General features: G+C 39.0%; 1 protein-coding gene across 2 annotated transcripts in view; it reads left to right on the forward strand.

Moving 5' to 3' along the window:
- LOC116061762 (inactive phospholipase D5-like) overlaps nucleotides 1–26,450 on the forward strand; it is a 54,259-nt gene that overhangs the window by 2,994 nt on the left and 24,815 nt on the right. Inside the window, exon 1 of one of the 2 annotated variants that reach the window (XM_031316119.2) lies at nucleotides 11,067–11,383. The exons of the other annotated variant lie outside the window; for it this stretch is intronic. Coding sequence (XP_031171979.1) covers nucleotides 11,378–11,383 — 6 coding nt within the window. The 5' untranslated portion in view covers nucleotides 11,067–11,377. Of the gene's footprint in view, nucleotides 1–11,066; nucleotides 11,384–26,450 lie in introns of those variants that run through there. 2 annotated transcript variants of the gene reach the window in all.

Below are 26,450 nucleotides of genomic sequence, written 5' to 3' on the forward strand. Positions count from 1 at the left end.
TATGCTGACTGATTCACTTCAGCGCATGTGCAGTGTGGTTACTGCCGCTTTGTTTCTAAAACTATGTTAGTGCATCTAAGTGGATGTTACACCATTAGGAGTCTTTGGTTAATGGCTATATGGATACTGTGTAGTCATTACTGATAGCTTATATTTCACATGCTTGGTTTCAAATGCACATTGTACTTAGGTACATAAATTACCATTTCAAGTTTCTATTGATTAAGTGTATCCACTGTATACTCTTAAGATGGACTTAAAGTAGACATATGTGTAGCAGCCAGGTTGGGAGGCTTAGCCTGGATCAAAGATGGTGAAATGTCCCAGATCAGTAATAATATTGGTCAAACCACATAGGGCCCTGGCCCCTGAGGCTTTCTCTCCTGGATACAGTTTTATTCTGTTTTATTCAGCTCAAACTGAAACAAAAAGCATTCGGCCATTGTATGAACGTTCGGCCCATCTTCTTGACACTAGTTCAACATTAGCTATCAAATAAAAGCTAAAACAGAAGGATCTATGTAATCCATTTGGGATAAGTGGGCAATCACAGATACAGTATAGATACATATAGATACAGTTTTGATTTGAAGGTGAAACATTATGGCTTTGATTGGCAGGAATGCGCAATATCTTGGTGAAGGGCATCATGTAATATTATTGGTGTGCATTTTCTGGTGTCTGTGAATCTATGCGTTTCACTGAACGTTAACTGTAGTTTGTACATACAGATCTATATGGAGAGGCTGTGTGCTGCCACATCACCTGTGTTCTCTCAAATGGGGGGGGAGTAGAAATAGTAATCCGATGATGCAATGTCAGCAAGATTCATACTGTAAAATGACCAGATGGCCTTGGTTTTCAAAAAATCTGGTCCTTAAACTCCGATGATTGACAAATTTACACCTTCCCATGGTATAAACTGTATTTTTATATCGCCCAATGGAGGTGAATGGGATTTCACTTGTAATGCTTACAGCATTTAAAGGTGCCCTGCCACACACCTGTTTTTACTTGTATTTTTTGGAATATGTTAGGTCCATATGTGTTTGTGTTATGTCGTGAATGTGAAAATGAACTGCTACCTCCTCTGTCAGCTCTAGCCACTGAAAAGAAATAAGCGGAGAAATCAGGCCAATTACAAAAGCTGGTCAGTCTGACGTGGTATTGCCTGAGCTCATTACTATTCATGAGCTCGCCCAGTTGCGCTGGGTAAAGGATGCTAATAGCCAGACTCTCATTGGCTAGCTGTTAGCCAATCAGAGTCAAGCAGCTTAGCTTATTGAATATTAATGAGAACTGGCACAAATCAAGCTGAGTATTCCTGCATGCTTTCTATACCACGCTAGAATGGCTTGAAACAAGGTAACCAAGGCATTTTTTCCACAAAAATGTTACAGAGTCCATGGTAGAACTTCAGACATTACCACAAAGTAATGAAATATGTGTGGCAGGGCACCTTTAAATATTACATTTAAAAAAATCCACAGCAACATATCTTTCCAGAAACAATGTCCTAGTTCTGAATCATCCGGATACATAACACACAGATTTCATAGTAACTAAATTGTGGTGAAGAAATAGTCCTTTTAAGTTGATTCTTAGCAAAAACCCCTTTGTTCTTTCACAAATATGTGCTCATTCATGTGTAATTACTTCCACCAACTAATCAAAGTATTCTCGTACGCATAGAATCTGCCATTCAGAATCATACAGAATACATATGAGTGAGTCGCTCGAATGGCGGCAGCCATGTAACGCCTCCATCTTTAAAATACATTAACCAAAGAGGAGAGAGATACCTCTGCCTTTCGCGCTTTTACACTCAGTGGCACCGTGATGAATGCCAGGGAGGGGAAGAAGATAACGGAGTCGCCAAGGAAGTTAAAAAGAGAATTAAAAGGACAACGTACAAACGGACAAAGACCAAGGTTAATATTGGAGTGGCTTTTCCAAGATGGAAAGAGTTCATAAGGAGCCTGCTTTCTTCTCAAAAGGTAATTCTGCCTTTTTGTGTAAATTCAAAGTTTTATAGTTGCTTGGCTATCTATAGCATGGTTGTGCATAACGCTACAACGACGTCTAAGATACTTTTCCTCGCGTCAATGATGAAAAAGGATTGTCTACCTTGTAACATAACGTAATCATATGTGTCGTGATTTCCCTGGCAGACAACTCACGTAATGGAGTTGTAACACAGACTAGGCTACAGCTAGAACAGATGCATGTAAATGATGGAGGTACTAAGAGCTAATTTCGGTTTCATTGACATGATTGTTCATACTGCTCAGAGAAATATATTAAAAACACAAACCTCCGTTGCTTCTCTCCTACGCTGTGAACATTGTCTTACACTATTAATCTCATACAATATACAGAATAACGATAGCACTGATACTTTACTAACATTAGCTAGCATATGTTTGGGAACCTGACAGCTGATGTTAGCAATGAAGTGGTACCAAAATAACATAAAACTATTATTACACTGGAAGGAACACTTACGGACGAAGTTGTACTTCTTGGAATAATACAGCCACCGTAGAATGGGAGGGGCTAGAAAGTAATATTCAGTTGGTTGTCATATACAATTTCACCGCTAGATGGGAGAAATTCTTACACAATGTAGCTTTAAAGACTCTAAGTAATGACAGGTTCACAGGCATTAACAGATTCACAAAAACGCAGTGACGATTTTTTAAGGAGAGTTGAACTCAATTACAGTTCCCTAGAACTTCCCTAGATGATCTTAAAGGATTACATTTAATCCCTATACATCCTTTTGATTAAGGGTGGTTACTCCATGAAGAAACCAGAGCTGCATTAATGCTGCTGTCTTCTGTGGGCATTTACTACAAGCGGAACAAAGCTCTGCTGTTCATCCCTATTATCGGGTGAAGGCCTTGGGCTTTGTCTCCTCTTTCAAAGCAGCATAGACCTGACTTTTTCACTTAAAGATTGACATGTTTTCAGTTTTGTGTTCCTTTCTTTTTTAATTGGTGAGTTTTATCTGACAGTTATTCAGCAGTAGGGAATACTCACCTTGAGCTTTGTGCTGTAACTGTCTCTCTACACAAGTCAGGCATAAGCCTGATAACGCTGTTAGATAGCTTTGATCGTTCAATAAGATGTTCCAATGTCATCGTTTTCTCATCAACATAAAAAAAAAATCACTGTCAGTGTGATTGGTTAATTAATGGTGTTTTCTGATACCCATTGGACAGGATATTCTCTCTGTGTGGTAGATGTAAGACAGCCAGTGATGGGAAGACAGTAGAATAATAGAGGGAACTCTTCATTGCCTGCAGGGGCTGATTAAAGTTAGCCAAGCTTTCACATATAAGGATTTTTTTCCTGCCCAAGTTACAAGGGTCCTATTGCAGAAAGTGAGACAAGGAGAGAGAGAGAAGTCTTTATTATTGTGAGAGGGACGTATTGCTGATGTGATTTTATATTCAGAAAAAAAAATCTATGTAGAGTGTTTAATACTAGGAGCCAATTAATTTCATACTTGGGGTATTTGGCTCCCTGTTTGACAGCTTGGCTCAAGTTCAGCTTCACTTCCGCAGCAATTTAACATTGTGCGCAGGCTTCTGGTTTTAATTAAAGTTTTGCTTCCTCCTGTCTGTTTGCTGCTAAAAAATTGTGTGATAGCTGATAATCTTAGCTGTTAAATATCAAACTGATGATTCACTCACTGTCAACTGCTAGACCAAATCACCAAATCGAGGACATGGATTAACACTCCAGCATTCATACTGCTATTCATCTTGCGGTTATCTAAATGCCACCCCCTAGTGAGACTTAATCATATATGAATCACTGTATTTTGTTCTCTCTTCCTTTAATTAGTTTAGGCATTAATTAATCTGCAGTCAAGAAGTATTTGTGCAAAGTGACATGGTCAGAGAATATGTCTCAGAAATGCGAGTCCTGCTTTTTAAACATTTTACTTAAAGGTGCCCTGCCACATGTATTTCATTACTTTGTGGTAATGTCTGAAGTTCTACCATGGACTCTGTAACATTTTTTTGTGGAAAAAATGCCTTGATTACCTTGTTTCAAGCCATTCTAGTGTGGTATAGAAAGCCTGCAGGAAGACTCAGCTCGATTTGTGCCAGTTCTCATTAATATTCAATGAGCTAAGCTGCTTGACTCTGATTGGCTAACAGCTAGCCAATGAGAGCCTGGTTATCAGCATCCTTTACCCAGTGCAACTGGGTGAGCTCATGAATAGTAATGAGCTCAGGCAACACCACGTCAGACTGACCAGCTTTTGTAATTGGCCTGATTTCTCCGCTTATTTCTTTTCAGTGGCTAGAGCTGACAGAGGAGGTAGCAGTTCATTTTCACATTCACGACATAACACAAACACATATGGACCTAACATATTTCAAAAAATAGAAGTAAAGGGGCGGCCTCTAGCTCACCCAGTAAGAGCATGCGCCCCATGTTGGCTGAGTCCTGCAGCGGCGCAGGGTTCGAATCCGACCTGCTGTCCTTTGCTGCGTGTCATCCCCCATCTCTCTCCCCCTTTCATGTCTATCCACTTTCAAAAATAAAGGGAAAAGCCCCAAAAAATAATCTTTAAAAAAATAGAAGTAAAAATGGTTTTGTGTGGCAGGGTAACTTTAAATGAAAGTATAGACGTATCATCACCAAATTGCATTTCAATATCACACAATATTAAAAGTAAAAGTACTCATCAGGCATAATGGACTCTTGAGATTGTTACTGTATGTTATCATGTTGTTTTTTTCACACCCAATTATTATAACTGATGTATTGTGTAAACAGCATTATAATGTCTGGTCGAGGTGGAGCTAATTTCAACTGCTTTAACACTTTAACCCATACATTTTGCATTTCTAAGCAGTATATACACATTTAATAACACATTATAATGCAGTTGTAATGCAGCTTTGTAAGTGTTCATTAGTACTTGTCAAGAATTGTACCACCTCATTTGAAGACATATTTACAATTGAGTTGTACTGATGAGTTGTCATTCATGTTGTCATTGCCAGTCACCAGTCACCATCCACTTAGGGGTGCACATAAGCTGAGTTATAGTTGACATATATAAAAAACAGTTATATAGCTATTTGCATCTACATTATAGTGTAATATAAAGCATTTAGTCAATGTTAACATACTGCTTATAAATGCTAAATATGTGGGGGTTAAAGTAAAGTGTTATTACTATTTTATATATGGCAGTTGGTAAGTAGCTTAATCTATAGCAATGCATTATATTTCACAAGATCACCATATGTTAAAATAAATCTTAATATGCAAAGAAACTAACAACTACTGGTCGTCATGGTGATATTATAATGGCCTATAAACTTCAGATAAAATCATCTCCTTGTGTATAAGCCATATGCCATAAGCCAACATGTTATTTTGTATCATGTCATCCACAGAGGCTTTATGAAAGAGTGTATGACTGGTGTGTGACTGGCCATGTAATGTACAGTATATGCAGTGATTGGGTCTGTACCATTTAGACCTTAAGAACAGTAGAGGGAGCTATTGCCTCTGTGCACACATCTGACAGTCTGTGTGCAGGTGTGTGTTATACATACAGTACCACGATAATGAACACTATCAGTTTCAACACTAACTAATTAAATATCTTTCCAGGATCCACGGGTTTGAATTATGCAGGCTGTCAGTTTTACCATATGTGAGCTTTAAATCTCCCTTGTCTCATTTGCTTTAATTGGCTAGTTTTTGTATGGGTTTCTTTACTGCGTGGTAGCTCAGACTGCAAAAATGTAACCTCCTCTATTTCTTTCAGTCTTACACTCTCTTAACACACACACACACACACACACACACACACACACACACACACACACACACACACACACACACACACACACACTACATGCAGAGACAGATTAATGGTGAGACTCCACTGGAAGCCATGCATGCTTTTTCATGAGGTGAACTAATTAGGCAATTAGTTGAAATTCTTTAGACTCAAAGACAAGTTACTTTAGTTAAAAAATTGTTACATGAGTGTGATCGCGGGGTGCTGACTGATTTGTGAAATCCATATGTCATCGAAATGTCAGGGATTGAAACCTGGGATAAACATCTGAGTGGGATAATCTACCTGTCAGAAAAAGAAGCTCTATAAGCGCTTCCAGCATTGAACTCAGAACAGGGGTTGAATAGGTTTTTTTTAAATATTCCATTCTGCCCTCTCTAGTATCTTGATTTATAGAAATGTGTTGTATTGAATTTCACAGGCGAACAATTCACTGCTTATAGTTTTAATATTGGAAGCTTAGTACACTCTCACTGAAATCTTTAATAAAGCAGAGCTACAAAGCTATCTATTATTACTTGATGCCTTTATTGCAGAGTATCTTCTTTAACATCTGTGTGGTTGTGTGAATCAGGTTTTAAAGTGTGTTCTGACTGTTTAATGATTCATGAAAAGGGACTCATTGCTTCTGAGCCTTTAAGGGGTGATAGAATGCAAAACCGATTTTACCTTGTCATAGTTGAAAACGACAGTTTGGTGGGTGAATAGGACATACATAGAACCTCAAAATCCCATTGACACCTCTTTCCTCTGCAAATCTCACAATTTGAAACTGCCTCTGAAAACGGGCAAATCTCAACGAACAACTCAAGTCAACTCGGTGGTTCCTCCTTATTTGGCTCTAGTCTTTACCTCTGTCACGCCCCAACATTTACATAGGCTACACCAGTGATCTGAGATCAGGTAGCTAGTCTTCTGAATAGGTCGCACATATTTCAGAAATTGCTATTTTATCACTAAATTCACTTCTGAGACTTTTTTATGCGAGAAATCAACTATGTAGAGGTCAAATACGGGCCGTTTTACGAAGATTGATGGCTAATTGCAAATTCTGTCCGACTGTGTGTCGGTCACCGTTTCTGGGTTACTGGACTACCAAACGCCGCTACCCTGACAGAGCTCCAGGGCCTGCAGCTCGTTGTCCTCCTTCCCTTCTTCCTGCTAAATGGCCGGTGTGTGTGAGTGAGAGTGTGGTCAGTGAGCTTGTTACACCTGCAATCTCTTAACACAGGTTCCAGTTAATCTTATAATGGATATGTGTGTTGAGTTATTTAAACAAACAACAAACGAAATAAACACCTCTTGTCCGTGAGTGTGCTGGATGGAGCTCTATCAATGAGAGCTAGCTTGCCTCCTCCTAACGAGAACTCTGAAATTCACAAAAATGCCTTAAATTTAAATCGGACAAAAGTGTTCGCTAAGCTTTGTAAGACCTTAGGGTAGCTGTGATATACATGCCGTGACGAAATTCAAAGTGTAAATATACTATAGTTATGCCGAAGGTGTAGCTAGCTAGCCGCGATCTTTACCCATAGGATTGAAGGGACACTAGAAGCTAACGAAACCCCTCACATTCACAAAAATGCATTAAATTGAAATCGGACACAAGTGTCCGCTTTGTAAGACCTTAGGGTAGCTGTAATATAAGTGGCGTGACGAAATTCAAACTGTAAATATACTCGTTATGCCAAAAGTGTAGCTTGCTAGCCGCGATCTTTACCCATAGGATTGAAGGGACACTAGAAGCTAACGAAACCCCTCACATTCACAAAAATGCATTAAATTGAAATCGGACACAAGTGTCCGCTTTGTAAGACCTTAGGGTAGCTGTAATATAAGTAGAGCAACGAAATTCGAACTGTAAATATACTATAGTTATGCTGAAAGTGTAGCTAGTTAGCCGCGATCTTTGCCCATAGGACTGAAGGGGCATAGCAGCTAACAAAACCCCTCACATTCACAAAAATGCATTAAATTGAAATCGGACACAAGTGTTAGCTTTGTAAGACCTAAGGGTAGCTGTAATATAAGTGGTGTGATGAAATTCTAACTGTAAATATACTTTAGTTATGCCGGCAGCTGGCCAGCTCTGCACAGCCCCGAGCCCCAGTAGTCTAGTAACCCAGAAACGGTGACTTTCACTGGGTATGGAGCCCAGTCCGACACGTCTTACCAAATTTGCAATTAGCCATACATTTTCGCAAAACGGCCCATATTTGAGCTTTATATAGTTGATTTATCGCATAAAAAAGTCTCAGAAGTGAATTTACTAATGAAATAGCAGACAAACAATATATAACGTTGCAGTGTCTGAAATATAAGACCTGTATGTGGTTGGCTCACCAATCAGCGCGCAGCTCATCTAGAGCATTCCATATTTGGAAGAAAAGCTCTTGTTCCAAATAGAGCCATATTCACAGGGTAGTTAAGGGCCCACAGAATAGCACTTGGGCAATTTTCAGCCCAAACAATGTTACATACCCTATTAGGAGGAACAGTGTGAAATACTAATCATTCTATCACCCCTTTTAGGTCAGGGAGTCCTTCTGGTGCAACATTACTTCCTGTCCACAGGGAGTATAACTTATTTATCACAATATACCTGTTTCCATTCAGAGCAAACAATGATAAATGTACAGGTAAGAAGCTCACTGATGCTGTGGGGATTAACCCCCTTGGTTATGTGGTTTCTCTAATAACCCTGACAACTACCCTTTTGACTGCAGGTGGCACTTGCCAAATTCATGTTGATTAGCCACTGAGATGTTATCCAAATCATATGGATGTATAGTGAGGCTACATTTGCTTTAGTAGACACCTACTTACAGAAATAGGTCGACATTTTGGGAAATACACTTATTTACTTTCTTGCAGAGTTAGGTGAGAAGATCAACAGTAGGCCTATTTGTCCCTGATCCAATCCATGGGCAGCTGAGCGTTCTTTAAATCTTGATATGGTTCATGTACAAATACAAATTGTGCAAGAAAAAGAGAGCAAGGGCAAGTGTGAAACATTCTTTGGCAACTTTGCAAGTTGTGCATCTGTTCCATCACTCCAATTAGAGTCTGCGCCTTGTCTTCACACTCCTGACATCCTGCAGTAAAATTATTTTAAAGCCACCAGTGTATTTCCTGTAACAAATCACCATCTGGTGCAGATAGCTACGAAACCTCATGGCGAAATCTCATTCAACAGCTGATGATTGTTGGGGAAACTCTTTTCCAGGCTGTCACTTCCTGACAGTAAATCCCACAGAAACTAGAAAACTGCTACACGCACGCACGCACACACACACACACACACACACACACACACACACACACACACACACACACACACACACACGCACACACACACACACACACACACACACACACACGCACACACACACACACACACACACACACCAAACTGTCATTATAAGACCGAGCACAGTCTCCCTCGTTCTGTTTTGAGCACTGCCAAGTCAGCTCAAAATTCACAGTTCTGCAGTGCAATACAATATAAATACTCCAACTTTTACAGATGGATGGCAAAAAAACTCCTACACTTAGAAATACATGAATATCATAATATTGGCCACACATGTAGTTAATAATAGGCACTATAGTGAAAGCTCCTGCTCTGAAGTGTGCATGATAATGTTTGTAATGTAATATCTCAATGATCTCATGTGTTTTATTTGTTGCATCTTTATTTATAGTCAGTTCTTTGCTATTTCAGGATAATTTACATGGAGTAAGAATAAGAGTTAGGATGATCTATTGATTTTGTCTATCTATCTATCTATGTATCTTGCTGTCTGCAGACTGCTGACTGTTGATATAACACAGAAGAATATCCCATAATACAGATGAGGAGTTCCAATAATGGGCAAGCATAACAATCTTAAACTTAAGGCTTAAGGTCATCCTTGTAGTCTTGCAAGTGATTTGGGAAAGTCGTAGTGTAATGTTTGTTTTGGTGTTTTATTGTCAATGCAGTAAAGTCGTACTGAGCTAGAAGCTGCCGGTGGGTTTGAAAGACATTAGGACAATGTATTTACAAGGGCTTTAACAATGGAAAATAAAAAACTGTATCTTCTATTTAGTATGATTCTCTCTGCTCCACCATTCTGCATTTATAGTGAGTAACAGTTCTTACAAATGACAATTGACTGACTTTATACCTAAAAAGACATACTTCTACCAACCACCAGGATATCTAACAATTCAGAGTTGCATTTTAATAATACAATGACATTGGCTGAAAACTGACTGACAAAAATTAAATAGAGTAAGAAGGCCATTCTTCTCTTGCTACTACACTGTAATTAGCTCTGACCTGTCAAGTGCAACAGCACCCTCCTTTGGCCATTCTGTGTCAGTACACAGCTGCAGGGCACACTGACTTGCTGTAAAAAGATTTACTGTCTCTATTCTGCATGTGAACAGGAGCTGCGGTGCATTTCAATGTGCTGCCATTGCATACTACAAACGTGTGAAGTTAACCTCCAAGAATGATTACTTGACATGATATCTTTGCTTGATATCACCGAACATTACTCACACTGAGCTTCACTATTGAATACCATGAAGAATCCCTTTGTGATCCTCTGTGTGTGTGTGTGTGTGTGTGTGTGTGTGTGTGTGTGTGTGTGTGTGCCCTGAGTTTTTGCACAAAATTGCTGACTTCATCACATGTGATCAAACAAACAGTGCAGGAGAGTAAAACAAAGTAAAGGTTGTAAATTATAGAATGAGTGTTTGCAAGTGGTTCACTGCTTTTTAGCTGTGCCTCTGCATCAATAAGACATTTTTCTGTACGTTTAAGGTTTTCAATCACATGGAGATTAATTAGGTGAGCGCAAAGGCAGGGCAGCTTACTATCATGCACAGTAGGGTGAGAGGACAGGTGGATGGATGGACTGTGAAAAAAAGAGGAGAGCCGGACCATCCATCTATTTATTCTCGCCTCCCTCCCTCTTTCTCTACATGGGAGAACAGAGAAATGTGAGCTTTCCATTAGAGGAAGAGGGTGGGGAGATAGACGGAGGGAGGGAGAGTTAGAAGGAGGTGGACGAACACACGATCTGGTGAGACAAGAAGAGATGAGGAAAGTGAGACAGAAAGGAGGGAGGACAGGAAACATAGAAAAGAGAGCAGTGCCGATGATAGAAAAAGTGTGAGTAGAGGATAGATGGATGGATAGATATATAGATAGAGGCAGGTAGCATCATGTTAGGATTTAGGTGTGTCCTTCTGTGTTAGAGTTAACAGGCAGGAGAAACAGCACTTTCCCTCTCCGACACACTCATCTCACAAACATACACACGCATTTACAACACATCATTTTATGCTGCGGAGAGGCAGCGACTCCCCTCCCCTGTTACTCCAGGGGAAGAGGCGACAGATTTTATAGCTTACACACACACACACACACACACACACACACACACACACACACACACACACACACACACACACACACACACACACACACACACACACAGAAAAGCACATGTGTTTCAGAGTGGACTAGCGACTGAAGGATGCGCCATGAAGGTGAGGTGTCCTTACTATAAATTTGTTTAGTTTGTATGTGTGTGTGAATGTGTGTGCGGTGTTGCTGGGCTCTCAGCCAAACATTGTTCTTTTTATTTTTTTTTTTATTTTACTGTCTTACTGTCATTACTTTGACTATCTATCTATCTACCTATCTACCTACCTACCTACCTACCTACCTACCTATCTATCTATCTATCTATCTATCTATCTATCTATCTATCTATCTATCTATCTATCTATCTATCCATTTAGCTTTCTATCTATCTCTCTATCTAAAGCTAATGGTCTTGAACTGAAAGAAATGTTGTGCTCTTTACCCGTGTGCTGTAGATGAGAAAGTGATAATGTTTCTCTCTGGAAGTGTCAGATGTTCTGACTGTTCTTTGGCTTCAAGTGATTCACACTCAAGTGGCTTTTTAACTGTGAACGTATGTGTATGTGTAGATGTGTGCGGAGAGGTAATCTTGTGCCTTGTTTCTAAGAATCTAATTTTTGTATGTTATACTGATGTTTATATCCTGGGAAGTAGTAAAATTGTGAAACTGTGTCCCTATATGTGAGTCAATGCATGCCTACAGAGTGGTGCATACTTGAGTAAATCTAGAAGAAGGTGCTGATATTGCTTTCAGGGGCTAACATAGTTTGCTGTGACTGTTGTACACCTGATAAACATGCTGATAAAATTACATGCCCACCTTGTAGCAATCCTGTCTTACATAGCTTACTCACAGCTCCTTTACTGTGATACCTTCAGAACCTGCACGTTGCTGGGCAGACCCAGGAAGACTTTTACAATAATGGTAGATATGATCTTTTTATTTTATTTTTGTGTACTGCTTTATGCAATGGAAAGAAGAAGATTTGATCCCCTACACATCCAGCATTAGTTTCTGAAAAGCAATTAGAGCTAGAACGATAAATCGATCAATAATAGCTTATTGCAAATATAGTATAATATAGAAATGTAATTTATAGGAGACAAGGTTGCGATATTGGGCTATATGTTGACCCAATATACGTTATATATGTGAACAAGAAGTTGGAGTACAGAAATGCCAAAATATGTTTCACATTAAGAAACTGTTTTTTAGTTTGTCCACCAGAGAGCACTGTCATGAAGTTTATTGTTCATAGTTCTTTGAATTAATTAATATTACGTAAGTGGTTATGGTACCATTAGCCAATATATTATAATCAGATTCTTTTAAAATTCAATATAAATATCAACCTTCTAGTATAAAAAGTAGCCTAATAAAAAAGTAATCTAGGCTTGTCTTATCACATAGACAAAATATATGCATGAATTTGTATCATTTTGGGTAGATGGTACATAAAAACACAATTCCCCAGAAGTGAAATATCCCTTTAACCCAATACAGGAGTTCTAATTTCATAGCACACTTTATCATAACACAAATCAAATCAAAGAATGCTGGAGGAGGACAACCAGACTAAGCTCACAGTCTCACCTCACTGTGAACTGACCAGGAGTATTACTCTAATGTTCTACTGTCATTTTGTCCAGCGTGTGCCATAAGATAATCTTGGACAATTATAAATCAACCCTAGACCTTTACAGCGTTGTTTTCCCTTTATTATCACTCCTTCTTTCCCTCTGTCTTCCTCTCTGATTCTTCCTCTTCGTCTCTGTCTCTCTCTCTGTCTCATGGTCCCATCAGTCTTTCAGCCTGGGTGCACAGAGCACTGCCTTATAAGTGGGATGCTGGACCAAAATTGTCTGGCCAAGTCTGACCTACTTCACTCTGACTGTCTAACAATGGGAAGGAGGGGAGAGACAAAAGTGGAGGTAGTGATGGGAATGAAGAAGAAGAGAAGAGAAGAGAAGAAAAGGATGTGGGGGGAACGAAGATTACAGACAGGAAAGGCGTGGCAGAAAAAACAGTCTTTCGTAATTCTGCTAACCTGAGTACACAGGCACACACTCCCACATCACATGCCCACACGCAAACAGACCTAGAGGCCCACCAGACCATGGTACAAAGCATCAGCAGACAGTAGAGCCCAAAACACCTGAAATGGTATCCACGGCAACCAAACCACTGGCTCCCTGCATTAAACAGTGGGACAGATCCAGAGTCAGTGCATTCACTGTGTGTGATATTTCTTCAATGGTGTGTCATTCTGGCCAACCTCGCTTCTTGAAGAGGCTTGTGCGCACACACACACACACACACACACACACACTCACACACTCACACACACACACACTCACACACACACACACACACACACACACACACACACACACACACACACACACACACACACACACACACACACTTCCTGAAAGCACCGATTCTGTACTGTGGGCAGACACATTATCCATCATTCTGTGCTAACAAGGGCTTAAACAGGCAAAACAAATGACACCACTCAGAACATTACAAGATCTTAGCGGAGAACGCACAGTCCGATTTATCAAAGCATTAATTATGGATGGACCTTTATTGCATCAGATGTGTAGGAGGAGAGGAGAGGAGAGGATGTTGACTCTTTGTTGGTCAGCGTTCATCAGGGATTCAATCTTGATGCTTTCTTTGACTAAATAACATGATTAATCACTTTTCACAGGGCGTAATATTTTATATACACATTTTATGTGTGTATTGATATGCATTACTGTAACTTGATAGTTTTGAGACAAGGGTAAGAGAGATTAAATTCCATAACAATAATGATACATAAGTATAATTTAACAGTTTTATTCTGTTGTCTGTGTGACGGATGGCGTTGAAACCAGTGGTATACATTTTTCACAGCTACTTTGGATGTGTATGTTTGTCCTTGCTATTCAGTGTGCTTTCAGTACAGGCTCTTCAGTCTCATTCATGTCTCTGATAGGTCAGTGTTTTGTACACCTAAAGTTTGAGAGTGTATCTATTTCATGACTGCGACAGCTTCACTCTGCATCAATTCGCATTAAGCTGTGCAATTAACACCTACAGTAATTTCACTTCAATTATAGGGAAGATACAAGACGCAGAGAGATTATCAATTTGTCAAAAAAAAAGATTTTCTGTTATCTTGAAAAAGATGGTTCATGTGAACAGTGGCTTGCTTTGCTGATGGATCATTCCAGACCTTTTACACAGCAGACATTTGACCTGTCAGAGCAGGAATAGCACATGTGGAATGAATAACCTTATCAAAGGTTCTGATGCATTTAAGTGCCACACCAGTAAGCTGTCGTGCACAATATCAAGGGCCTGGTACTGACTACATGGGATGCAGCCATTATTAAAAATAGGTTCACCATGTTTCCAAGTCTGTCTTACAAACAATAGTTTTTGTTCTCTGTAATGAGTCCTTCTTTTCATACTGGCCAGTAAGAGATCCCTTCCTAATGCAATTTTATGTAAGAGATGGGAGACAAAATCCACAGTCCTTCTTTTATGTAAAAAAGTTGATCTGAAGCAAACATGAGGCTTCAGTAGTCCAAGTTAGACAAATAAAATGATTAGAGAAGTTACTTAACTATGAAATCCGCTTTTCTATAATAAAAAAAAGTCTCACTTTGAATTACTAATTTAGAGGACTGGTTGGTACAGTATTATATACTCATATTAGAGTGGTTACTCATGATGACACACATGCTTATTCATTGTGACAGCATGTAACTAAGAAACTGTTACCCATAGTAGTGATACAAAGGGCCATTCAACATGAGTAGTCTTTTACTAAAGTTTTTAACGTTAGTTCCACCAAAAAAAAAACTTATCTTTGTCTCTCAGGGGCAGAGAGATTTTAGGCAGTTAAAAAAATGAGCCCATATTTTTTTAATGGCCACATCTGGATGAGCCTCAGCAGAACTGCAGATGATGAGCAGGAGGTAAAGTATTTTGTGGCCGTGTTATTATCAATGCAGAAAAGTCTTGACTCAGTGATTTTAAAGTTCTTTCCCTGTCCTGGTGTTAACTCTGCCAATAAACTTTCAAAGGCCAGCTTATTACTGTGAGCTTCAGCATCCCTGCCTGCATGAGGGATAGAAGGCACAGAAGGCTGATAGACTGTCAGGGCAATGCACACAATACAATTCCAGTCATACACTCCACTCAAGGTAAAACTTTGCATCAAGCAAAAGCAACTATATCAATGTCTAACCGTACAGACTGTTCTACAATAAAGGACATAAAGTGCCAAATGCCTCTGTTTAGTTCATGCGAACAGATTAACAAGGCTAATGTGTAACAGCTCTGTACACAGCATTTAAGGGATTGGCAAAGTTATTATAATTCATCCCGAGGGGACAATTAATGTGTGTACCAGATGTCATGGCAATCCATCCAATAGTTGTTGAGACATTTCCCCAAAACCCCAAAATGTCAACCTTATGGTGGCGCTGGAGAAAAAGTCAGAGGAGGAGAGGATCCCCAAATTAATGCATGGATTGTTTCATTATTTACAGTATTGATTATTTCAGTCCGGACCAAAGTGATGGACTGACCGACTGACATTGTCATCCAGCCACGCCACACAAAAACACATTGACATAGGTATGATAGGCTGACATCACTAAACAGACATACTGTATAAGCCAGTCACACCAGGACAAATAAACACGCACACAAATATTGTTCTTTTTGAATTTGTGTAAGAAAGACAAGCACCCAGAGCACAGATGCTCAGATAAAAAGCTGCTGTAGTTTACAGATTCTGCATTGTGAAAAGTTGTAGGGGCTAACAAGTCTCTGAAAAAGGTCATGATGAAGAGTACTTGCTCAGCTTTATTTTAGCTGCACTGCAAATATTGGGACGAACAGTTCTCTTTGTCCCCAAGGTTAGAGAAAGAAAAAAGTTTTGTTCCTGAATTGGGTTTAAGCAAGAGTTGTGCTGGGTATCTTTGATTTCATGTGTATTTGTAAATGCACCTGTTTGGAGAGTTTTTTTGTTTTTTTTTTATCACAGAGACATCTTTCTCATAAGCTTCTACAATCCAAACAGTTCCTTAAAGCTACATTGTGTAATTTTTTGAGTTGATTCTTAGCAAAAAAAACAAACGTTGTTTTTTCACAAATATGTGCTCATTCATGTGTAATTACTTCCACCAACTAATCAAAGTATTCTCGTAAGCGTAGAATCTGCCATTCAGAATCATTCAGAATACATTTGAGCGAGTTGCTCGAATGTATTCTACCATGTTGCGCCTCCATCTTTAAAATACATTAGCCAAAGAGGGACATACCTTACTATACGAATGCCAGGGAGGGGGAGAAGATTACTCAGCGACTGCCGGCAGATTTGAAAGCCGATTGAAGATGGAGCGCCTATCTAGGACATGTAACAGAGTCGCCAAGGAAGTTAAAAATAGAATTAAAACGACAACGCGACAGGCAAAGCAACAAGACCAAAGTTAATAATGCCGTGGCTTTTCCAAGATGGAAAGAGCTCATAAGGAGCAAAGATTTTAAAAAGGGATACTGAAGTTGCCTGCTTTCTTCTCAAAAGGTAATTATGCCTATTTGTGTAAATTTGAAGTTTTATAGTTGCTTGGCTAACTATAGCATGGTTGTGCATAACGCTAGAACGACGTCTAGGATAATTTTCCTCGCGTCAATGATGAAAAAGGATTGTCCTTGTAACATAAACGTAATCATATGTGTCGTGATTTCCCTGGCAGACAACTCATGTCATGTGCAGTTGTAACACAGACTAGGTGGAGATACTAAGAGCTCATTTCGGTTTTATTGACATTGTTCATACTGCTCAGAGAAATATATTAAACACACAAACCTCCGTTGCTTCTCTCCTACGCTGTAAACATTGCCTTACACTATTAATCTCGTACAATATACAGAATGACAATAGCACTGATACATTAGCTATCATATGTTTGGGAACCTGATAGCTGATGTGAGCAATGAAATGGTACCAAAATAATGTAAAGCTATTAATACACTGGAAGGAACTCTCACAGACAAAGTCGTACTTCTTGGAATAATACGGCCACCGTAGGAGTTATAACGCGCTCGGAATGGGAGGGGCTAGAAAGTAATATTCAGTTGGTTGTCATATACAATTTTACCGCTAGATGGGAGATATTCTTACACAATGTAGCTTTAAAAGTTCAAATACAGGACACATTGCTTCAAAGATTGGTTAGCTCATATCCTTTTTTTTTAAATGTTGTCATTTTGCCATCAAAAGTCCAGTCGAATTAAACAAGAGGAAACAGGAAACGAGGCCTTATTGTGAATCAATTCATGACAGTCTCCCTCTCTTTTTCACTCTCTCCGTCTTTCTTTGTTCCCTGCCATCGCGGTAATTTAGTCAAGGCCTGTGGCTTGTCAAGGGATCAAGCCCAAGCAGCTCTACTGGCAGAGCTTTAATGAAACCCTTTTTGGCTCACAAATGATGTGTGTGCTTGACTGTTGTGTGTATGTGTGTGTATGGGTACTCAGTAAACCATCATCTCTGTCTCTATACACCAGCTGAGCTGTGTAATTGAACATCCTGCTGATTCCACCACAAACGCATGGAGTCACACACATACACAACACATGCACAAGCAGTGAAGTGTAGTTGTTTGTGATGTGACCAATGGCAACAAGATACACTCGCTATTATGGATAATGCAGTGGCAGGAAACACTATCGGAAGTGTGAAGAAAAATGCAGGGGTCTGCAAAAACATCTACTTTTAAGTAAAACGAGAACGCTGGGAGCTAGAGGACTGTCATCAACAAAAAGCACATATCTCATGTATCGCTACACATGCAGGAGGGTAAATGATATCTTATTATATTACTGACTTATATTATTGACAGATGGAGTGTCTGTTTAGAAAGTATAGAAATTGTAAAACAGGAGGGTTGAAATGCTGGCTCAGATGGTTGTGTGTCTGTAGGAGTTTACGTTTGCATTTGTTCTGTGTATTTGTATGTGGTGGCAGGAATATGCTGGGCAGAATAATAATAATAATAATAATAATAATAATAATAATAATAATAATAATAATAATAATAATAATAATAATAAACTTAATCTGTATAGAACTTTTCTTAACATAGTTACAAACTGCTCTCCAAGGAAAAGAAAACAGAATAAAAGCAAGTGAATCATCAAACTGGGACAACAAAATACTGTTAAAAGAAGATAAAAAAAATAGACATAAGTAGCAAGATAAAAAACAGATTCATTCATTTCATATTTACAAATGGTTTCTTATTATAAATGAATGTGTGTATTTGTATGCGTGATGTGGTTGAGTGAATAGGGTGAGAACAGTTAACTTTGCATGAAAATAGTACAATTGTGCAATCGGATATAACACAATACTACCAATTGAAACTTCACTTTGCTCAAACCATAACAGAGAGTGGAGATTTGGCCACACGTCTTAACATTCAGGCAGGATTGAGTATTGTCTAATGCACACCTGCAGGCAGGTGCACAGAAGAATAAAAGCATGCAAAAGAAAGCAACAAACTCCAGCACACTGTCAGCAAGTTTTTAGAGAAAGCAACATTTCGATCATTGACTTCTGTAATCTCAATGCATCTTTATACTCAAGTCAAAGCCTGCAACAGCCTATCAAATAAGTCAAATCACAAACACCAATCGCACCGCCAACAATTGTTCAAATATGTACATTAAATGAACCAACCATGTATCTCAAGATCCACAGAACACAAGATACATGTTGAAGTCCAAATTAGAAATAATTTTCCTAATCAGCATCTTAAGTAAAAGACAAGTCGATTCAATATTTTAGGTCTACTAATGAAGACAACTATGAAAACAATGCAATTGCTTATTACTAAAGTTTTTTTTAAATAACGAAATCAATCTGACAATGAGAAATGAATGTGACATTGTCAAAGGGGTAAATCGTAGTGATGAACCTGTAGACAATTATCAGCTGAATGTGCAGCTCCCCACTGTTTTACACAGCTTTATAATGAGTTTCAGCTCATTGTTTAGCACAACTTTACTGTTTTGGTTCATTCTCATTGCTTACAGTAGTGTTTTCGGTTGCTGCAGGCAGCTGTTTTCAGCTGTTTTAAGCTCTACAAAACTGCTTGTCTACCTGTTCACCACAGACAGTGGTGAACAACAACTAGCTGGTAAACATAGTGGAGCATTTAGCAAGTAACGAGGCAGATGGACTGAGAGTGAATGTTCGTCAGGTGGACAGAAACAGGACTCGAAATTAACAATACCGTTGCTCCATAACTGCTGGATGTATAAATAAGCAACTGTTTGCTAACAAGTTCAACATATCAACTTAAAACATAGTGATATGTCAATTTTGTTTTGTGCCAAATAAATCAGTTATCTGTTATTGCAGGTTTAAGAAAGTTGAATTATTATTATTAATATTATTATTAAAATTAAGCATACAGCCTAATGTTAGTAATAGTAGTAGTTAGTAAAAACTGCCTTTCTGTCTGCAATGAGTGGAGATCAAATGCAAATCTGCAAATAATAAATACATCTTTAAAACAAAGGAAAATAGGGGCTGAGGGATCGCCGGAGCTGGGATGGAGTCGGAACGCAGCCATTCGCAGTCAGTGAAAATACACACGTTGACTTTAATGGAAACCTATTGAGTCCACTGCCGTTCCGGAGTGGATCCGCAGCTGTTCCGCAGTTGGTGGAAATTGGGGGTTAAAGAATGCTTGCAGTGCTGTTGTGTCTTTCTTATGCAACCAAGTGCCCCCAGCTTAAAGACTGGACCAAGAGGAAGGCAGGGCTGACTGAATGGAGCGACAAGGGTTTATTGGGTGAGTTAACAGTGGGCTCAGGTCTCATCATGGTCAGCAGGGCTCTCATGTCATTTTAATGGGACTATAATTGACTTATTGATTTTAAAAGCCTAGCTGGGATCAATAGGAACGGCTGCTTTGCAAAGGAAGAGAGAAAGAGAGAGTGAGAGAAAGTAGATGGAATGCGTGATAGTGGCTGATATACTGTTGTAGCCTCTGGAATGAGAAAGCAATGATGTTTTATTAATTATCAACACACAACATGATATCTTTAGATTTCAATGCAGAATGTATGCTGAGTTGCAAATATGTCAAATACAATATTGCAGCAGTCTGCTTTGTTAGAATCTGAGTTATTGGCAGCAGGAGTGTGGCCCTAATTCAGAAACCGAGACCCAACTAACCGTGTAACAGGACGTTTACGAAGTTCAGAGATCAATAAACAAGTTTACAATCAGACCAGACAAATAACATAGAGGACACTAAGAGTCTACAGCCATGCTAGCAGCACAGTGAAGCTGTACTAAAGCACAGGGGTGCTTTGAGCTAAATGCTAATATCAGCATGCTAAAATGCTCACAATGACAATGTAGCAGCTGAGGCTGATGGAAATGGAATTAGTTTTGCAGATATTGATGAATCAAAGTGTTTGACAAATAAAAAAAATTAGATAAGACTTTATAACTTTCATAACTAGATGAAAAGTTCAGGGATCATCCTGAGGGAACATTAATGTGTGTACTTAATGTCATGCCAATACATAGTTGTTGAGACGTTCCACCCAAAATCTCAAATGTCAATCTCATGGTGGCACTAGAGGAAAAGTCAGGTGATCACCAACACCATAAGGATTCATCCTTTGGGCACAATAATTTGGTTCATTAATATCTGAACCGAATTACATGACAATCCATCAAAAGGGGTGGACCACTAACATGACTAAAGAACACGCATTAAGGATACAATCAAATTGTAAAAAACTCCTGAGGACCGTTCAGGACAGACTATAACAACTGATAAATTGAATGTACGTTCTTGTATGTCTCTTATTCAGAGACAGTTTTCTGTCTCCCCTTAACCACTGTTGATGCTTGCAGGTTGAACGTTGGGGACAAGTTCAAGGGGCCCCTTGCTGGAGCTCACTCACAAAACATTCCTCTTTCAGTTCTTAGCTATGCCCCTGTCCTCAAATATGTCTCATTTACTATTTAAAAGACAGCACACTTTGGCACAAGAACGAACTCATATGAATACTTAAATGCCTCCAACAACTCTTTAAATGTCACAAATAACTTAATAAATAAATTTACACTGAAATCCCACATGGCTGGAATTCTTTGTTTTCACAGCCTGGAAGTCTGGTTTTCACAAGAACAGCAGCACGCTGTGTCCATTCTTTTTTCCTATGATATATAACCTTAAATTAATCATCTTGTCATGCTTTGATCCTCGCTTCATGAATCACTATCCTGATTTCTAGCCTGATGGAGGGGCAGACTGCATTGCTTCAACTGATTGGCCTTCAAAAGATGATGCATGCGGTGGCTGTCTAAGATTTTTTAAATGTTGGTAGTTGTACTTCACAATGTCAGTGTCAATTATTAGTACATTATATGTATTATATGACATACATAAAGATAAATTGAAGCTGTAGGCCATCACTGAGTTTCTAAATCACTCAATGCACCCATTATGCAACCATTAATCAGTCCTGATTGGCTGGGTCACACGAGTATCCACAACCAACCAGAGCCAGTAGATGCACTTACTAGATCACAGAAACCAATCAGTTCTGATGTTCTTTTTGATAGAAAGGTGCATCAGTCACAGTCCCTGTTGCCGTGCCTTTAGACATCAAGTACTCTCTGGTCCAAACTGACTGTCAGCCAGGGTACATTCAGCGATAAGTGTGCTGCAATTGAAATAATAAATGATGGTTTTCAGGGCTTCAGAGAGTTTTCCTGTACAAATTACACACACATAAGCATAAGCTATACAGCTTCTGCACCCTAACCTCCCTTGTGAAAACATGACATAGTGGATTAAACTGGATGATGAATAATTTCAGCAGGCCTCCAAACAATCCATCGTGCTAACCGTCACTGCCAACAAGCCCCATATAGGAATCGGGTAAAAGATCCAGGGGTGAAGGGTGCATATAGAGAGATGGGAGACCATATTGATAGCACAGTTCCCAGTTGAGCAGGAATTGATGAGTGTAAGTATGAGGCTGCATGAGTAAATCTGGGAGAGATTGGAGCTGCTGGGACTGTCGAGCTCCAACTCGCTCCTCCCCAGACTGCCTTGAGAAGTGATGGATGGCCTTGCTTTCAATTTTGACAGAGGACTCTTTCATTGACACAGAAGACATTCAATTTAGAATAACTTAATTTATAAGTCTCATTGGTACAAGAATATAGGGACAAAACCGGTTTACACCAGAAGTCATTTGTCACATAAATTAAATGAAGTGACACAAAAACAAATGAATACAGTATGAAAAATCAATGTCAACCCCAAGAAACAGGATAAGAGTGTATGTGAGCATATTTCTTTTTGTGGACACCTGCAGCACATGAATCAGTGTATGAGTACCACACAATATAAATAAGAAGTTACTGTACAGCACAATAATTGTACTAAAATTAAAAATTATTCTCTAATTGCTTTTAATAAAATTGCACATTTTATCAATTTCAGACTTACTTATTACTATGATATATATATATATATATATTATGTTCACAATGGATAATGAGAAAGGAGTTCCTCATAGTGGCAATCCCACAGAGAATTATCTGCTGAATCTGCATTTCACAGCAGCTGTTTCAGCGAGTTTCAGCTCATTGTTTGGCTGTCTGATCTGCAACTTTACTGTTTTTGTCTCATTGCTCTCATAGCGTTGTTTTTGGTCGCAGCAGGCAGCTGTTTTCAGCAAAAAGGCCCTAAAGACCCACTGTACACAAACTGCTCAGCACCAAACTGCACACAGACAAATTAGTAACTAGCTGGTGAACATAGTGAACATGTTGGAGACCAAAACTAAAGCTGAGCTAAAAAGATAGTGAATATTGGACCTACATTTGTCAGGAGGTCACAAAGCATTTGTTTAAAAATCAATTAATGCAGGTTTAAGAATTAGGTATTTCCATATCATATTTAATTTAAAGTGTTTTGTTTGTAGTGCCACTGAACTAAAGTTGTGTGTTTCCTTAAATGCTGCCTTTAGATATCAGTTGTGCTCCCTCCATGTATTTAAATATAGGCTAAAGACACATTTTTACTCTCTGGCCTTTTTAAACACACTAATCACTCATTCTGTTATGTCTATAATTCTGTATTTCTAAATTGCTGCTTGTTGTTGGGATGCTTTTTTGTATGTGTGTTTTGTTTCTATGTTTCATTTTTACATATCAATGTTTTATACAGCACCTTGGTGCTTCTTTGTACAGCACTTTGGTCAGCTCAAGCTGTGTTTAAATATACTCTAGAAATAAACTTTACTTACGTACTTACTTACTAAATATTCAACTTTCAAGGATCCCATGAAATAGCCTCAATTTCCCTTGAAAGAGAATATACAGTGTGTAGATTTCAGAAATTCATATCTGTGGTAAATGCTTGCCGAGAGCAGCAGCTGCTTGTACAACATTATAGAGGAGAGTGATAAAAGAGATACTGCTGGGACGTGATTGCATTCACACAAATGTATGGGATCATTAGCATAGTTATAAGCCACCTTTGAAACAAGAACATTTGCAGAGGACGGAAAAAAGTATGGGGTCATTTTGCCAAAGAATTACTAGAAATGTTGTGATCTTTGCAAATATGTTTTAACTCATGGATTGTGTCTTTACAGGGAAGAGGAATTTTGTGAAATACGCTTGTGGCCCTGTTGGTTTAACAGAAGATGAAATACTGACGGTATTAAAGTTCCGTGTCTTACATGTTGGCTCTTTCCGTTCAGTATTCAGGGAATACCTCCTTCCTGTCTGTGTACCTTTCTTAAAGATGGATGGTGTTCCTGCTCTATTGATTTGCTCCAATGATGTCGTGTGGATTCAGCCTGAAAGTGAAAAAGACAAAAGTTGGCATTAAGCCAGGCATTTTTTTCTGTTAGCATGAAGGTTTTTATTACACATGGCTATGCAGAGGCAGACAGGCAAATACAGTGGAGAGAAGTGAATAATGTTATGAGATAGTAAATGTATACAAAAATAAACAATGAGCAAGTCCTAAAGGACTAAAGGACCAAAGCTGTCACTTTTCTTTATCCTGACAAGCCAGACCCACAAATTACATTTGCTGCTTCTAGGATGCGTCTAGATTTCTAGGCTAAATTTTCTTGACAACATGAGATAACCTTTCATGGAATTACACTGGGGTCATTGTTATACATGTATATACACACATGTAACAGTTTCTGATCTAGAGTCATCAACCCAAAAGTGAGCAGATCCACAAACGCACAAGACCTGACAGGGCTGTCAAACAGACTGACAGTGGAAAATCTTCAAAGACATGTAGGTCTGGGCTTCCAGCCATTAAAGACCAAGCACCATGCATCTGGTCCTCCATTTCTTTCTTTTATTTGACCATTGACGTCAAGCTGAGATGATCACTCCTTTTTCAAATTAACCAGAGATGGAAAAAGGGCCCTCAGCCAACCAGATACTGCACTCTGTAATTCAAAGTCAACTGAATTTGCTTTGTAGTCTTGATGACATTTCGTACGCATCAAAGAGGCAAAAACTCTGTTTAACTTTCAACAGCTTGGACGAAAGATAATCTTCATCATCATAGCACTCATTCTCTGTGAATGTGAGCCCCATTGAAGTCAGATATTTATAAAGCTGCTGTGATTGTGCTTGAGTATATGTGCTTGAGGTCTGTTTGACTGCTCATCCGGCTGGCAGAGCACTTGGAGGCCTGGGTTCACTCAGGAGACCTGAACGGACTGTCAGTGAGATGAATTAAGAGCACACTGTCTCTCTGGGGAGGAGCACTCGATGTCACTTTCCATAAGGCTAGAGCAGGCAGTAGCTCAAAGGTGACAATGCTGTGACAGCACGAATGGAGCAACACACAGTCATTTCTAAGATAGTGAGAACCAGATAGGCTCCTTTATATTTAGATAAATAATTACTATAATTATTAGGATTTCAAAGTAAAAAGTACAATAAGTACAGTCTAGTACATGACTGACTTATCAAAAAGATACAGAGCTATGATAAGTTATTAGAATCAATTCTGCAACAAATCAAACAGACACAAAGTATCTTTGGGATCATGTGGAGCCAGATGGAGGGCAGCTGACAGCAGATGCAGTCATGGAGCAATGACGGATGGTGACATTTATTTGAAATAGTCCATGGTATGCATGACATTGTGCAGTTTTGCATAAAATATTGCCCCAAAGGAAAGCACAAAGCACAAATTATTCTTTTACACTATTAAAAGCTGGAAAATAACACTTTGTATGCAGCAGCGTCATTCTGTCTCAACACACAATGCTCATTAGCCCGCAAAGCCCCAGTGCTAATCCATAATACCCCCAGCACATACACATACCCCAGCCTTGCACACAAATGTTCAATAATATCTGCCACCTAAACAAATGGATTCATTGTTTACTAGAGTTTATACTTGATTTTGTCAACATAACAGTCCTGTCATAGTACTCGTGCAAAACATATTTATGACAATAGCCAGCAACTGTAGTGAGAAAAACCTTCAGCTGGGCCAGAAGTCTTTAGGTCCTCCACAACAAGTTATTACTCAGCAATAAGCATACACTGTTTAAATTCTTCAGTCATGGATTTGGTAAAACTTCAATGCAATAATAAGTTAACTGTATCATAAGCACAATACAGTAAGCACAATACAGCAAAAGTGAGGGCTGTTTCCCCGGAAAAGCGCACTGAATATAACGAATGAACAGGGCTGTAATGCCCATACACTCAGCTCATAACTGTTCTTACAACACAAGCTTTCCAAACTGTATAGTAAGTGTGGTCATGACTCATATACATACTCATATACATATTAACATACACTTTCTATTGTGCACCAATGTCAGTTGCAAAGTCCATTCCAGCTGCCTCTCCCCTGTCAGTCTGTGTTGCGTTATGTGTCCATCACCTGTGTGCATACTCAGCCTTTCAAAAGCAGATTGACATGTTTTGTCCTCTCTGTTGCTCAGTCTTATATTTTGTATATTCTATACATGTAAACATTTTGACCATTTATATATTGAATGCTTGCTAATCAAAGTGGGAGATGTATTATCTTTCAACATCCCTTCAACATCCTTCATTTCAGCTTTGGTGAATTTACCTC

The sequence above is a fragment of the Sander lucioperca genome, chromosome 15 (genome assembly GCF_008315115.2).
Source record: "Sander lucioperca isolate FBNREF2018 chromosome 15, SLUC_FBN_1.2, whole genome shotgun sequence".
NCBI classification, from domain to species: domain Eukaryota; kingdom Metazoa; phylum Chordata; class Actinopteri; order Perciformes; family Percidae; genus Sander; species Sander lucioperca.